Genomic DNA, 16,096 nt, shown 5'->3' with positions numbered 1-16,096 from the left:
CTGTTGCCACACACACAACCATACACACACACCCTGATCATCCATTTGCATAGTCAAAGGGATCTCTGTTGGTGCTCCAAATTGTAGGCATGTGAGAGAGGACATGGTTGTAGCAAATGTATGTATTTTGGGAGTGGAAACACCTCTAAAGGTAAGAACCAGTATGAGAAAGCACATGCATCTGGTAATGTCTGAGTGACTGATCAGTATTTTCGCCCGAATATAGCTTCTTATTAATATTAGATACAAAATCATGAGGTTTCAGAGATTTTTCACTTCCCTTGCACAATGAGGGTTGTGTCTAATACAGATATTTACCTTCTGTGCATGTCGGCCCCATCCACTTGAAGGGACACGTGCAGCTTCCATTGTGAGGGCTGCAGTGAGATTGCTTGGAGCACTGGCATCTCAGAGAGCAGTTTGGCCCATAGTGATTGGATCTGCATTCTGGAGATGAACAATAACATGATTTAGTTACTTACAGTTCACAAGTATGTGAACATGATTCAGCCAGGTTAATTGAGAAGACATCCCTTTGACTTAGGCAGTAAATTGCAAATGCAGTGGTACCAATGTCAAGTAAATTCCTTGGAAATATGTTTGCAAATAAGAGACAAATCACAAGATGTGTAAATGTCGAAATGGATTCCTATTATGGTGCTTGGTCAAAATATTAAGTGGAAAAATGGCACTAATAAAGAATGATTACAAAGTATACAAAAGCAATAGTTTAAGGCTACACAATTATGGTTGCCGGCTTGGGGGAAATAAAAGGAACACTGCAGGTAAGACAAAGGAACAGGAAAAGAGAGAGAAGTGGATTTTTTATAAAAATGGAAATGGACCAAAGGCTAAGGACAGTTTTTCCCTAGAGTCCAAGTGAAATTAATTATAGGTTTATAGTTAGTGTCAAGGGCAATAAAAAAAAATTTCTAGTGTACAAAATCTACATTATGATAAGCTGTACTAGGCCACTTGCGATAGGATCTAAATCTATATTTAGCCTTAAACTCCCCCCCCTCTGATAAGAAACATAGCATTCATGACTCATGATTCAATATTAGATTTGTACGATTATGCCGGACATGATCCAGTTTTGTTATTTGCCTAGATGGGTGTGGAATTTTCAAACATGGACCGCCAAGGGATGACTTAGACGAACTTGATGTCTGTTTGTTAAAGGTTAAAGGTGTAAAGGTTAAAGATTAAAGCTAAAGCTGAAAGCAAATAACTGTATGGTAAACTGCAAATTGTAAACATTTAAAATCTCAAATTTTAAAATTTGAATCTGTATGTATTGTATGTTATAAATTGAATAATATTTTTTATAAAAGTTATTTTAGAACTATATACAAATAAAAAATTAAGGCAAACATTAATTCATCTCTGACATATTATGACACAGAACCTCTATTATTACATCAAACCCACAAGCATGTCACGTAACAATGACAAGTAGAAATATACTAAAATTCCTGGCAATGAAAGTCCTGCTTGTCTATAGGCAACACTTGCTTTGATGTCTAGTGTCGTTTTACTGCAGTTGGAACCAGAATGGTCATATGCTATAATTCTGTATGTCCTAAAGAGCTCCCTCGGTCATAAATGTGCTCATGTGCTTCCTCTCGCTACTGGTTTTTCTCTCTTCTTGCTCCACATGCATGGAATTCTCATCCCCCAATTGAGACATCCGAGAAACAGGCCACACCAATTTGTTCAAAACCAAACGAAAAGCCTACTTCTTCCCCTCTGAGTTACACTCTTAAAGTACCTCTCATCTGCCATCAAGCTAAACCTTTTCCCTCGTCACTAACCTGCCTCTGTCCCCCACTTTCTCTACCTCCACTGTAACACTTCAGCCATCATTGTCACATCCCTAACACAGCAGTCTGTACCGCCTACCCGCACTTAAACATGTCCAATGTTGATTGTCCTTAATCTATGTATGTCCGTCATATTAGATAACTTATCTATTGTACGTTCTTTTGTGATCAAAAGAGAATTGTTCTTCCCTGTGTCTACATATACAAGAAATATCAAAAAATGATTGAGAACTGTTGACAAAATTAATAAATAATAAACAACAAAATATCGGCCTGACATCAAAAAATGTTATTCTTTGTGCAGGTTACTCATTCCTGTAACAACATACAATGAAGGGGGAGCAGCAAAGTATTTTCTTTGTAACGTTTAGATGGCAGATTCTTTTAGGTCACATCCCTTTTCCATTAGTGACATCTGACAGTTTATCAAAATGACTGCCTTTTATTTTCAAATTCCCCTCTCTTTCAGGTGGTTCACGTGTGGACTCCTCTCAGTGCAACATTCTTCCAAACTGGATAGCACCATTTGCTGCTTCTCTACTTCACGGTTTCATGTTACCTTTGACATTGCCACCAACGTCAGACAAGTGATGGAGGGCTGAGAGGAATGGCCCGGGGGTCTGTGGCAGTCATGTCCATGGTTTGACTCCTAGCGGTAAAAATGCAGGGGCACATCCTGACCTCTGGAACTAAAAGAGGATGTGTGTCCCCTTGCTGCACGCGGGTGCCCAGCATAAGTAGCCAGTTCTCTTTAATTTTCATCTTAGAATCTGAGCGTGTTTCACTTTTTTTGCTCACCATTAATGAGCAAAGGGATCGTTCTACTTCTTCAGATCATGCCAAGAGCAGACTCTTTTGACTTGCAGATATCCTGTTAATAAGACTTAAGTGACCCAGAGTGCAGTGGAGGTTGGAAGAAGGGAGGCCATTGTTCACGTTCAAGCAGCTCCAAATAGGATTCATGTGGTGAAGAGAGCTCCATTCAAAGTGCTTTACATCATCCTTCGCTCCTTGCTGTTTCCCGGACCGCCACGCAGACGCTTGCCATCATTCCTTCATTGCTCTATGTCCTTCAATGTAGTTGGAGGGAGGCAGTGCTTTCTCTGTATTCGATAACCAGCTCTGGAACCCTCAATCCTAATCTGTTTTGCACATGATGGTCACTAGTTTCTATTTGAAAACATGGATTTGCTGCATGAGTGTTTGATGTTGATAAAGGAGGTCACACAGCACATAAGGGAGATTAATAGATATCTGCTAACTAGGTGTGCACCTGATACATTCTTTTGTGGATGTGGCCCACAGTGTCACAGAAACCCTTCATTCTGTTTCAATGAGTCCCTGTCTATTGAATTTTTGGATAGGTAAAGTCATCTATTCTGGTGGGGCAGGTCGGACTGGACTTCGATGTAGATTTGCCTTTGAAGAGCCATGCAGAGATCCACTTCTGCGGTGCATTTGAGAGCTTGGGTCACCCCCATAAGGACTGAAGAGGGATGAATGAAAGGGATCACTTGATCTCTTAGCCAAAGTTAGAACATCTCTAGTAGTGACCTGGATGCAATTATAGCTAATTGGTAGGACATTCCCACGCAAATCCTCTGCAATGGCTACGACATGCAAAGGAAATGTGCATCCATGTCTTGACCAGTAAAAGTACTCTCGGCTCAAATGCAAGGATAGCTGCAAACCGTGCAGAGATGTCTTGTGATCCTTCCATCTGACAGTTGCGGTGGTCACTGGAGATAGAGCACAGCTGGATGAAGGAAGCTGCACTTTGCAGGTAAGGCTAGGGTCCTTGGCCTGCCGGCAGACAATGGCAGAGATGATGGTTGTGAGCTTAGAGCATGGATACTTTTTATGTGGCCCACCAAATGTGTTGGACTACATCTCCCATGATCCTTCAACATTCACTATGATGGCTATGAATCATGATAGTTTAAGTCCAAAACATCTTGGGGAGGTGGGGGTGGGGGGTGTGCATGTTCTAGAGGAACAGGAGGCTGTGTGACTTAATTACCAACATAAAGGCATTTGAGTTGTCCTTGCAGTGTGAGGTGTCAACATGCAAGATTGATGGCCTAAGGTCTTGATTCCAGGGAAGTGATTTCAGCCTGGTTGGCACCAGAGATGAGTCCAAGACAAAGCTTGGCATCTTGCATTGGTGTCATTCCCAAGGGAAGAATGTTGAAATAGAATGTCTGTCCCTATAGAAAGAAAAGCAATGCAGGAGTGGAGGACCACAATCCCATGTGCCAAATTCTGGCTTTAATGAGGAGAAGACTTAAGACTCTTCATAGAGTGGCCGTCACTGAGAAGAAGAAGATATCCATCCTGTGGAGACACACTGCGGATACTTATACAGTACAGCATGCCAGAGATCAAGGAAATAGAGCAAGTTGCAAAACGTACTTTCAGCAGTTCCCCCTAACGTGGTAGCCCTGCAAAGAACAACAAAGGTTAGAGTTTTATTGCGTTTCTTTTTTTTGTTTATTGGTGATTAGTAAGGTGCCGATTGTGCAACACCTCCAAGATAAGGGAATGGGTACAGATAAGGGATCTTTTGCTGACCTTCGAAGCATTCAGATGCATTAATGCAAGAGGAAAAGTGAAATGAGGAAAAGTGCATTTGATGCAAAACATGATGAAATCAATATACAATAAGGTGAGTACAAAGTTAATCAGGACAGTAAAGCATGCTGGGCCCAAGGCCGGAGTCCAGGAAGGATGTCCAAACTCAGGCTATTAGTTGCTTGTAGGACATAATTTTTTAAAGAAGAAAGTTTTGACATTTTTCAATAAGGATGAATTTCTGCCAGTCACACAACAGGTAATTCCAGTGATCTGTTCTAGCAGTTTCAACTGTTCTCCCTCTCAGATTCATCATTTTAAAAGTAGCAGCCACTTTTTTGCTGCCATAGATCTGATGGATTCTGGGTTAGGGGGTACTTCTTGATCTTGGACTTGAGGGATCCAAGCACTGTGTCCTAGAAGGCCTTAAAGATAAAGCATGGAGACTTGAAAGTGATGCGCGCAGCCACCGGTCGCCAGTGGAGAGAGATCTTTCCTGAAGCAAAAATGACTCTTCAGGTTCATGAGACAAGGAGGGAAGGAGTACTGCAAATGCGCCCCCACAGCCTCTAGAGAGCAGCCACCAGAGCTTATCCGTTTAGAGTGCTGGACAACCAAGGACCTAGATCAAGTGGATCTTAAGTGTCTAGCTGGACGATAGAAAGGAACTTTGCTTTGCAGGTATGACAGGCTCTTCCCATCCAAGGTCCAGTCAATAAAGCAGAGGTTTTTAAGGAGATCCATCTGTCAATCCAGCAATTTTACGTCTGGGTAATATGCACGATAGGTTTGAGTTCCACAATGAGCAGGACCACTTTATTCTGTATAACTTTAAGGAGATGTAGGAGAGACTGCTTCAGTAACCTAGTCTAGACGGAACTAAGGCCTTAGTCACTTGCAACTTAGGTGAGAAGATGAGAAAAGGAAACATGCACCTGAAAGGTGGAGCTAGAAGTGACATTTCTGAGATAGCTTTAAGATCTGTGCAGTGAAGGAGAGCAAGTTGTGAAAGATGAAACACAGGTTTAGAGTCGAAGGAACCAGAGAGCATGTGCGACCCAAAGGAGGAGGCCACGGAAAATGTACTGATAGAGGGATAGAAGTGCCTAAATTAATGATTTCTGTCTTTGCAGCTTTGAGGCACATATTATTGAATATCCAATACTGCACACTGGAGAGGCAGGAGGAGCTGATGTTGAGTGCAAGGGAGGAGAAACCACCAAGGTTAAAGGTGGGTTGCATGTCATCGCCATAGACCCGGAAAGTGGAAGAGCAAGGCAAGATGAGGTCAGCTAAGGACAAGAGGTCAGTGTTAGAAAGCCAAGGAAAGTGGATTGAGAATTAAGGACACCACAGTTGGAAATGGCAGGAGAACATAAGAAATGGTCGCACCTCACATGAGTCACTCTATTCCAGGGAAAGTAAGATGTCCATTCCAGAGCCTTCCTTTAATGGAGAAGTAGGCACCAAGTCAGTCAAGACAGATGGGATGGTTCACAGCATTGAAGGCTGAGGTCAGGTCAAGGAGGATCCAGATAATCGGACAGTTGTTGCCCGTGGACTGCAGAAGCTTCTGCCTTAACTAAAGAAGAGCAGCCCCTGCACCCCAAGCAGGATGAAACACCAATTGTTTGTCATGCAGCATGCTAAGAGCTTCACTGAATGTGAGAAGTTGGGACAAGGCCATCTTTTCCAAGGATTTGACAATAAACTGACTGGTGGGGATAGGACAGTTAGCCAGGATTGCTGGATCATCAGAAGGATTTTGAGAAGAGGCAGGATGTGTGCCTCTTAATTCCTGGGAAAAGATGCCAGAATGGAAGGTGCTATTGCATAAAGAATGCAAGTATGGAGAAAGGGAAGCTATGTTGGCCTTAATGGTGGTGGCAGGGCAGGGGGAATCCTGCATACACAAGCTTTCAATGTATATACTGAGGCCAGGACGTCATGAGGGGAGCCAGATTTGAAACAGGAGAAGAAGCTGCAGGCACAGCGATAGAAACAGAAGGGCAGATATGGACTGTTTATTTTTGTTTACTGAAAATTACAGGGAAAACAATGCATGTTTGGAACCAAAATGCTTACAAATCCTTTTGACATTGATTTACACAGTGGAGGGCCAGTGTCCTTAATAATGGGTCAGGGGGTGTGGATATAGGACCAGATGATTCAGGAGAGGTAGAAACATGAACCAGGGATGAGGACATCAGAGCCTGAAATAGGATTTTGATATTGCAATAAGTGCTAAGGTTTAGGATGAAGGGGTGAAGGGTAAGGGCATTTGGGTTGTCGTAGAGAAGTAGGGGAGAAGAGAACAGAGAGACTTGGCACGCATTTCAATGTTTGGCTGGATCGATTCAAGCTTGTCCATAAGAATGAGGTTAGGTTATCCACAAAGGTTTGAAAGGTGATAAGAACTGGGGACAAAGCACTAGGAGCGCTCAACTCCCTGTAGATTTTAAACACCTCTGCAGATTTGCTAGATCCTTTGTCAATGAGTGAATGCAAGCGGGCCTAAAGCAGAGAAGGACAACATATCCGCGGTACCCAGTCATTTCACCGAAAATAATTCAGAGTGGTACGTTTCACTGAAAGCCAAAACGCCCAAAAAAATACTGAAAATGTTTATTAAGTATATATATGGTAGTGGGGTAAGGCGTTAAAATGGGTGGGGTTTGAGAGGGGTTAAAAGGATAGAAAAACTGAGTGTTTGGGGGGCCAAATTAAAAATAAGCTATTCAGTATTGTTTTGGGTATTTTGACCACTCTGAAATGTACCACTCCTATATTACCTTTGGTAAAATCACATATAACCCATACCAGCAAAATCCACTCCTAAGTGTTTGGCTCCAGGGAACGTGTAGAGGGAACATGACATGATATGTGTGTGTACAGAGTCAATAGAGGAACCTTTGAGACTGAAGGCCTTCTAGGTGGCATCGGCATAGTTTAGGAAAGTCACAATAAATGGAAGGATGCAATCAGCAAAAGGTTTAAGGAATTGTTTCAATAGCCATGGTGAGAGTGTGGAACCTTGCGAAACCCCACAGCGTGAGACACTTTAGGGGGAAGGACCATAATCCATTTGGGGTAATTATAATATTGCCGAAGGGTGATTGGAAGCAGCGATGGAGAGAGAATGATTGACTGCGCCAAAGGCTGCTGAGAGTCTAAAAGGAAAATCAGAAAGAATTATGCAGCTCCATGGAGGACAGGAAGAGAGCTGTTGGAACACAGAAAGAGGTCCTTAACAAAAGAGTAGGAAAGGAGTTGATGGGAATCCTCCAAGGTGAAAAGAACATCCAAGCAACTCTGGAGTGCTCTGTTGGCTCAATTCTATGACGCAGAAGCCTTATCAGCATGGGGAAATCACCTGATCTTTGGGGGTGGGTTGTGTTAGGGAGTGTCTTGGATTGATGTAGCATTGAATGACCCTGAAGGCAGATAAACTAGTGGACAGCGAGCATGCATTCATGATTTCCTGTCTTTGCAGTATTGCATTGTGGGTCTTTCGTGTGGTAAGATATTTTATTTCCAAATGTTCTCATAGGAAAAAGGTTGAGCTTGCAGAAAATGTGTAATATGGGGCTACTTAGAAATTTTTTTGCAGGGCCTCTTTCTCAGGGCGGCACGTAGACCACCCGTGTGGAGAGCCATTAACTCACTTATTGCTGGCTCAGAACGGACACGTGGGAAAATGGTACAGACTTCTAACCTGCTTCAGATCAAATTCACACTTAGGAAAGGAGCAAGAGGTGACCAGCCTATCTCACATCAAAGAATGCCACACTCTCCTGCATGCCGGACCTGACGAATCAAAGGGCATGTCCACCTATACCTGTGCAGGATTCCAATGGGGCACAGACAGCCTTTCCAAAATATCGAACCGCTTAAACTCAGAGTCAAAAAGAAACGACTAGATTTCAGACAATGGAATGTTCACCAAGAACATCGTGCCGTTTTCACCAACCCAATGCAATGCCGACGCATATTTTCTTGGACTATTCTGCATTCTAAAGGCGTTCTGGGGTTGGGTTTTAAAATACCCCATCATGCATCACGTTTAAATGTATCCCCTATTTTGAAAAAACGTTACAGATTGATAGATTGCCCAATTTGTTTTCTAAATCAAAGTGCATGCTTTGTCAAAAACGTTCTCAAGAAACTAGGAGCTTTAACGCAATAAATGCAAATTTCGATGCTAATTTAACGCATTGTTTTACAAATAAATTCTAGATTGATTTTTAAAATCATATAGAGAAAAAGCAAAAGAAGTGGCAGCAAAAAGCCTTAGCAAATGAACGAACAAGCCATTTCAGCATTTTAGGACAGCACTGCCATCTACTGGTCGAAATGAATACACATTTTCGTAAACAAAATGTCAAAACTACTCTTAATTTAGAGCCCGATTACGAGTTTGATGGTAGAATTAGCATTACAGGGTGTTTTACTGTACCACCACGAAACTGCGGATTTAATTAATGAAACTCTTGGATAACGCCCGATTTGTGTCGAGCTCCTTACATCCAACACAAATGCATCACTGCATGCAATTATTACCGCATGCAGTAAATACCTCAGGTGATAAAGAGGATGTAGATTCTTAAGTAGCGCTTTGACTCCTAAAGTAGCACTTAAGCCTGAAAGCAGATTGGAATGCTGAAGTAACACTGGAACCTTGAGAGAGGCTTTGAAAACTCAATTGACACTTGAACCTGAAAGTTACTTCGACCTCACAGGTTCTTTAACCCCTAAATCGATGCTTGAACTTGTATGTGGTTGACACGGAGAGGAGACTTAACCCCTAAAGTGGCTTAGAAGTGCTTGTACATCCGAACTGACGCTTGAAGTTGAGAGGCAATGTGACCTTTAAAACAGAGTTCGAACCAGGGATGCACTTTAAATATGAAAGATAAGACTTGGACCGTTGTTTGGAAAAACTGGGACAAGAAAATAGTGAATAGACATTTGAGAAAACAGTGAACTACAGAAGAAAGAATGAGACGTCTTTTGAGAGCATGTCCTTGATCCAATTATTTTGAGGGCATGAATTGACTCCTGAGAAACGGAATACGTGTACTACTTGCACATGCAATCTGTGTGTAAGGGGCCACTGCCATTCATATGAAAGACCATAAATAATGGTGCTTACCAAAATACTGCAGCTTGGTAGATCAAAGGGGGCAGAAATAAAGTGTTAAGGATCATAGCAGATTACTACTTTGTAATACTTTGTACTTTGTAATACATACTATTACTACTTTGTATTGCACAATGTATTTACATGTATTTTTATTTTGCATTGTACTGTTTTTAAAATTTTTCTTTACCACTGGTGGTAATGCATAATTGCAATATCCCAAGGATTATCATTTGGCAGGGTAGTCATCTCGACAGAGTGGTATCTAAACACCAGAAGCATTTTGGGAGTAATAGGCCCGACGTTCGACACTAAGACACAATGCTCCAAATGTAATATTTTTAGAAGGGGCTTACATTAACCCAGCTCATCTGCAATCGTGCTTAGTGGTAGAATACATAGTAGTTTGACATAGTATTTACATTAGCACGCCAGTAGAAAGATCTAAAAGTAGCCCATTCGACATTATTGTGAGTCACTTGCATGTATTTGCTTATTGAGAATGATAAAGCTACTTAGTGTTTTAATGGCCAGTTCCTTAACGTTATGGCGGCATTTATTTAAACATGTTATATGCCCATTTCAAAACCAACATTTAGTTTGTGTGTTCGAATGGTTTGTGTAAACATTTTAAAGAATAAGTTAATAAAGTAAACTGCAAAAATATAAGAACAAAGAATCCAATAGTTCTGTGAGATAGACCAAGCAGCAGTCGTATTTTCCACCAGTAAACCCCAGAGTAGCATTTTAATTATAACCCTTGTGTCGGGGTGAAATTCTGCCGGGGTCGGCCGGGCCGCCCGCAGACCTCCGGGCAGGGAGGCCCCAACTCCTCCCGTGTATATCTCGGATCGAGACAGAGTATGAGGCACACACAAGGAGCAAGGCAACTTCTGCTGTTTATTATGCAAACGGCAGGGATGGGTCAAGGAGCGTACGCGTTCGTCCTGACACACACACAATCGTGGGGCTCGCAGGCCCTTTTTACTGTAATATGACGCGCTACTTGCGTCACTTCAAAAAGTTAACAAAAACCTACCGCCACTCATAATTGGTTGCTCGAGTGGTAGGGTTAGTATAGTACACATATAGAGAATGATATTAGTGGTCAAGGTGTAGTCAGGTGGTATATCTGGGTTGTCCCTTCAATTAGATACATAAGAATTGTTACATGAAGACCCCTGAGGATTGGCTAATGTTAATGACGTGTGAGATAAGAGCCCCATGTTCTGATTGGTGCATCCGTGAGCTCCCCAGCCTGGGACCACCGTTGTTCCCAGCTCTCGGTGTACCCGTGTTTGCAACAATGTTTCAATATGGGTTCATGCAGACAATGTGAGGATTTATTCATAGGTGGGAGCTGACCGTTCCCACTGTAGCAGGTGTCCATGGAGCCTTTCAAGTGTCCCGGCCTGGGTCTCGTAGTGCGGGACCCAGACGCCCTGTCTCTCCTGGGTTTTGGCATCTCGTCAGGTTCGGCTTGGTCACGTGAGGCGGGACCGTGTTTGAGGCAGAATTCTGCACAATTAATATTGTTTTTCCACTGTGTGTCTGGTTTAATTTGTAGATATGATTCTAACGTTGGTACGCGGAGTGCTAGGTTGCAACATCGTGCCTTTGATGATTTGTTCTTGGATGTGGGTTTGCAACATTGCGACCTTGGCTGGGTGCTCCACCAGGCTCATTCTGCAGGATCAGCAACCTGACGTTTGCTTTGTTAATGTCCACGGAACTCTTGCTTGAGGCCTACTTGGGCCTGGTGCATAAGTGATCCATTTCGTGCATGGGTGCTTTAGATTATAGTGGCATATATTTCCATGACCAATATCGTGTTTCCATTATACCTCTCACGGTGGTAACGGGTTTCAAGGGAAGCATGAGCAAGCGTTATAGATGAGTTCATGATGCGTCTTGCGTTTCTGTACTCTGAAAGCCTATGTAAAAATAATAAAGATGCACGTCCGTGAATATGCCTGTCGCCTACGTCAGAGCACTGAGTATATTCTTCGTGTAGATTGGTGTGGGAATGTTAAGTGTGTATATTTATACAGATGTGCTTCCCGTTGTCTAGGTCGTCATGGCATCTCTAACGACGTGTGGTTTTTAGTCTAGCTGATCCGAGCCGCAGGTGTCGGCACGGTCAGTGCGGGCTGCTGGGCAGGCAGGTGGACACATCCGTATGTTCCTGTACCATGGTACCTGGTCGTCTGGTAACTGGACGAACTCTTCTCGCGGCGGGTGTCTGGGCCGTGACCCTCTAGGCCAAGCTCGAGAGGTGAAGGACGGGAGCCTGGTCTTCCATTCTCCCACTTCAGTCCCCCCTCTGGTCGACTTGTCGACCACAAACATATCCTTCTCGTTATCTCCTCTTACCCTCCATATCTTAGTTATCCCGCCGAGATGTCCATAATGGTTTACATGATCTTCAAATGACCAATACATGTATTCACATGTCCCTCCAGGAGTACAGTATACCCATCTTCCTATGTAGCTCCGGGGGTTCCTTGGGTTTTCGATCTTCACTGATGGTGGGTCTAGATGATTGGTGATAATTTGGGTGCGCAGCTTCTCCCTTTCTTGTATTATCACACCTGTATGCTGGCCGTCATCTGCTGGCATTAAGGGGTGCATTCCCACCATTTCCAGCAACTCGTCAGTCGTGCGTGCCTTCCGGGCCTTCCAAAACCTAATTATTATCAGGGCAGCTCCAGCCAAAATAGCACATCCCACTATTATTTTCAGTCCATCTGACAGCCAAGATGGCATCCATGACCATAATAGTGAAAACCAGCTCTTATCCTTGTTCACACCGTTACTTTCGTCCATCATTTTGGAGTGCATCTGGGCCAATTGTGAAACTGCTTCTGTCAGCGTACCGTTGTCAGCATCGTTGGCAGGTATGAACGTGCAGCAAGATTGTCCTATCTTTGCACAAACTCCTCCTTCCATTGCTGTGAGGAGGTCCAATACATATCTGTTCTGGAGTGCAACCATCCTTACAGCTCGCAGCTCCTCTTTAATTGCGTTGAACCCATTTACTGTTGAATTGATGGTCATCATTAGTTCCCACCTTGTTATTTGGAGCCATTTTGCGTTTGCGTATGCCTGCAGTCCCGGATGTATTATTGAGGAGAAGAACATTGCTGCTCTGCTGAATAGTCTATGTTCTGGCGGTATTGATGTTAGTTCCGTTTCCGATCTTCCCCACAGGTAATTTCCTGTCAATGGCTCTCCTTGTCTTTTTCTCCTGTTTAGGACAGTATCATTGCTGTTGGTCCTGTTTCCTTGCTCCTTCTGGAGTGGTGCAGATCTCTTTCTTCTCTTATCCCCTTCATCCATTTTAGGAAATTTCGCCACATCGACATGCTTCTTAGGTACCACTAGTGATGGCACATTGACGTGTACCATTGTGCACACACCATTCCACAGGGGAGGCAATGTATGATATGCCTTTTCCCCACAGGCCCAATAATGGTCCATTATTACTGCTGTTCCCGCTCCCCCCTCAGGTAACTCCATCACGTTTGCACAATTGGTGTTATATCCTACGTCCACCTCTCCTTTATGCTGATAGCATACTTTGGGTGCAGTCAATGGTAGTATAGTTATCGGGTCTTCATCTTCTTCTACCCATGTGAGCATTGGTACATACTTGATCCACGTCGTCCAACATCGATGATTGTGTGTCTCGATAGTTGAGATAGTTTCTTTTGTTACCATGTTGCTGCCAATCACTCCTATCTCCCAGCTGTTGCCCAGGAACACCTTTCCTGTTATCGTCAGTAGCGGCCTTTCCCAGCATCCTTGTTTACCCGGAACTTCAGTGGCGTACCAATCACATGGTAGGTACTGCAGTGTTACCTTCTTTGTTTCTCCTTTTGCAGGGCCACTTGTTATGTACCTGAATGCTTCAGCATGTAAACTGGTCTTGTGATAACTTAGATAGGTCTTGAGGAAGTTGTTTTCATATGGGTATGAGTCTCGTGTTTTCCATGTCATGTGCACTACTGTTCCTTGAAATCTTCCTTTTGTTTGGAACAGGGCCAAATATATTACGCACTGTGCTGTTTTTTCATCTATTTCTGTGGCAACAAATGTTCGTGAAGCGCTCATGGCGTATGGTATTAATGAGCAAACGTAACAGCTATCCTCAGTTGTCTGTTTACCAATGCGGGTCATGTGTTGGTACCATATGTTGTTTGTGACGTGTGCTGAGTCTTGTACATAATTATCAATACCTTTATTGTCTGAGTATGTGCTGCGTTTAACTCTATTTTGCTTGGGTGCAAAATTACTATTACCACCTGACGTATCACCTGTTGCAGCAGGGGACGGGGGTATATTAAGTTTGGGTGCAGCAATAAAATCAATAGCATAGCTGTACTGCCAGACAGAAGCAGCCAAGAACCCGGTGATCATAAAAATCCCTATTATTTTTATTACATATGCTAATTTCACCGGCATTTTGCTCTTACCTTGCTGCGGTCCTGGCAGCTTATTCTTGCGACGTTACAGTTGCCCGCCTGAAAATTCTCAAAAGTGCTGGTTATTAGATGTTAGTTTTGTTACTTTTAAGCTCTACCTATCAAGTAGTCATTCAGTGCCCAGGCGAAGAGCTGCTCCCACGCTACTCTAAGTGATGGGTCTTTTAGGACTGGCAAGTATGGGCGGAGGTGGGGCATGTGATATTCTATGGCCAGGAGGAAGGCTGTGTAGTACACACGTACCCTTCTCCTTTTTAAGTATGTTGGCCTCTTTATTTCGTATACAAATTGGTGTGACAATTCTTCTGGGTAGTTATCGTCTGGCAGCACCATTTACACCTGCACACTGAATTTGTTAATTAGTTTTCTTAACAATACAATATTACGCAGTTCCTGTATGTGCGAGAGAAAAAAGAGAACATTCACGTGTTTACATGTGTATTAGTGCAATCATGTCCTTCAGTTTTAGTTACAACTGTACTTAGCAGTCAATGGGGGGGGGGTTTGTGCTCAAATGGCGGAAGTATTTTTACTCTTTGAGCGAGTGATCATGGGGTGGGCAGTATGGGGATCACTCCCTTCTTCGTCAGTTATTGTCTCCGAGGGAACAATTGGGTCGTTGTCTGTGGTTGAATTTTCTTCCGCTGTAGGGGATGTGGTTGCTGTTCTTCCAATTGCTCTGTCGTTGGCGCTGGGGCGGGTCTGCAGTTTGTAGATCTTTACATCATGTAGGTGATTCCATGCACGCTTATCCTTTAGTTTTACTGCTCTTGTTGATACGTCCTCTACCAGATGGGGGCCAGTGAACCTCTTCTCATGCCACCTTCTATTGAAATTGCGAAGTAGTACGTGGTCACCTTTGGCAAGTTTGCAGGAGTTCTCCTTTCCCAATTCCGTACTTTCGTCTTTTTCTTGATTGCTGGTGGACCCGCCCCGTATGCGCTCGAGCTGTTGAGACACAAACACGACACTAGTAATCAAAGAAGACACATATTGATACATTTCATCACCTAACACATTCGCTGAACTTTCGTGGTCGGTGAATGCCCTTGACGTTGGTGTTAGGGGAAGGCGCATTTGGCGTCCAGTAACCACTTCGTGTGGGGTGAGGTGGTGGTCGGACCCTGGCCTGTTTCTAAGTTCAAACAATGCTAACGGGAGGCAATACAACCAACTTTTCTTTGTTGTTTGTTGTATTTTAGCAATTGCCTCCTTCAATAAGCCATTTAGGCGTTCACATACACCATTAGCCTGTGGGTGGTATGCACATGCAAATTTGTGTTTAATGTTCAGCAGGGATGTGATATGCTGGAACATTTCGTTTGCGAAATGGGGCCCATTGTCTGATCTTAACACCTCGCACACTCCCCATCTGGGGAAGACCTCCCTTACTATGAATTTGGCTGCTCTAAACGCATCAGGGTGTGAACAGGGCCCTGCTTCAATCCACCTAGAAAATGGGCATACTACTACAATCATATACCTATTGCCTTGACAGATGTTGATCATATCAACATAGTCAATGTGAAGGTGCCGAAAAGGCCCTTCTGGCCGGGGTATTGTACCTCTTATCACTTTTAAAGTATGGCCGGCCGTAAACTGTTGACATGTGAGGCAATTGCTGATAAAATTTGACACATGAGAGGTTAACTCGGGACAAAACCAATCTTCTCTAATTCGTGCTGCAATTATTTCCTTGCCTGTATGGGCAGGGTGATGTAATTGGCTCAGGGCGGTATTTAACAGTGCCAACGGTATTACAACTTTCCCAGTGCCACCCTGGCGCCATAGTGCGTCAGTTGGTGACATTGTGCATCCTCTTTTCACCCATACTTCTTTTTCGGCCATTGGTGCAGCCGCTTGTAGCTCCATAATCTGTGTGGCTGGGAGATGGGTGTACCCTTCTCTTATTAACATCTCCCTCGCTATTCCCCTCCCTCTCCCTCTCTGTGAGTCGGTGGGGTTCCATATCTCACCAAAATATGCAGCATATTTCGCATGTGCGTCTGCTGCTGCATTTCCTTTTGATACATAGTCTTCTCCATTGGTGTGTGCGGTGCATTTTACTAGGGCTAGTT

At 43.5% G+C, this 16,096-nt stretch overlaps 1 protein-coding gene across 6 annotated transcripts in view; it reads right to left on the bottom strand.

Moving 5' to 3' along the window:
- Positions 1-16,096, bottom strand: part of LOC138491794 (multiple epidermal growth factor-like domains protein 6) — a 1,495,213-nt gene that overhangs the window by 14,096 nt on the left and 1,465,021 nt on the right. For 5 of the 6 annotated variants that reach the window (XM_069618508.1, XM_069618505.1, XM_069618506.1 and 2 more), the window contains one exon: positions 319-447. The exons of the other annotated variant lie outside the window; for it this stretch is intronic. In XM_069618508.1, coding sequence (XP_069474609.1) covers positions 319-447 — 129 coding nt within the window. The remainder of the gene's footprint in view (positions 1-318; positions 448-16,096) is intronic. 6 annotated transcript variants of the gene reach the window in all.

The sequence above is a fragment of the Ambystoma mexicanum genome, chromosome 10 (assembly GCF_040938575.1).
Source record: "Ambystoma mexicanum isolate Mex_15411 chromosome 10, UKY_AmexF1_1, whole genome shotgun sequence".
In the NCBI taxonomy this organism is placed as follows: domain Eukaryota; kingdom Metazoa; phylum Chordata; class Amphibia; order Caudata; family Ambystomatidae; genus Ambystoma; species Ambystoma mexicanum.
The sequence above is the reverse complement of the archived record's forward strand: the minus strand, read 5'-3'. Positions and strand labels throughout refer to the sequence as shown.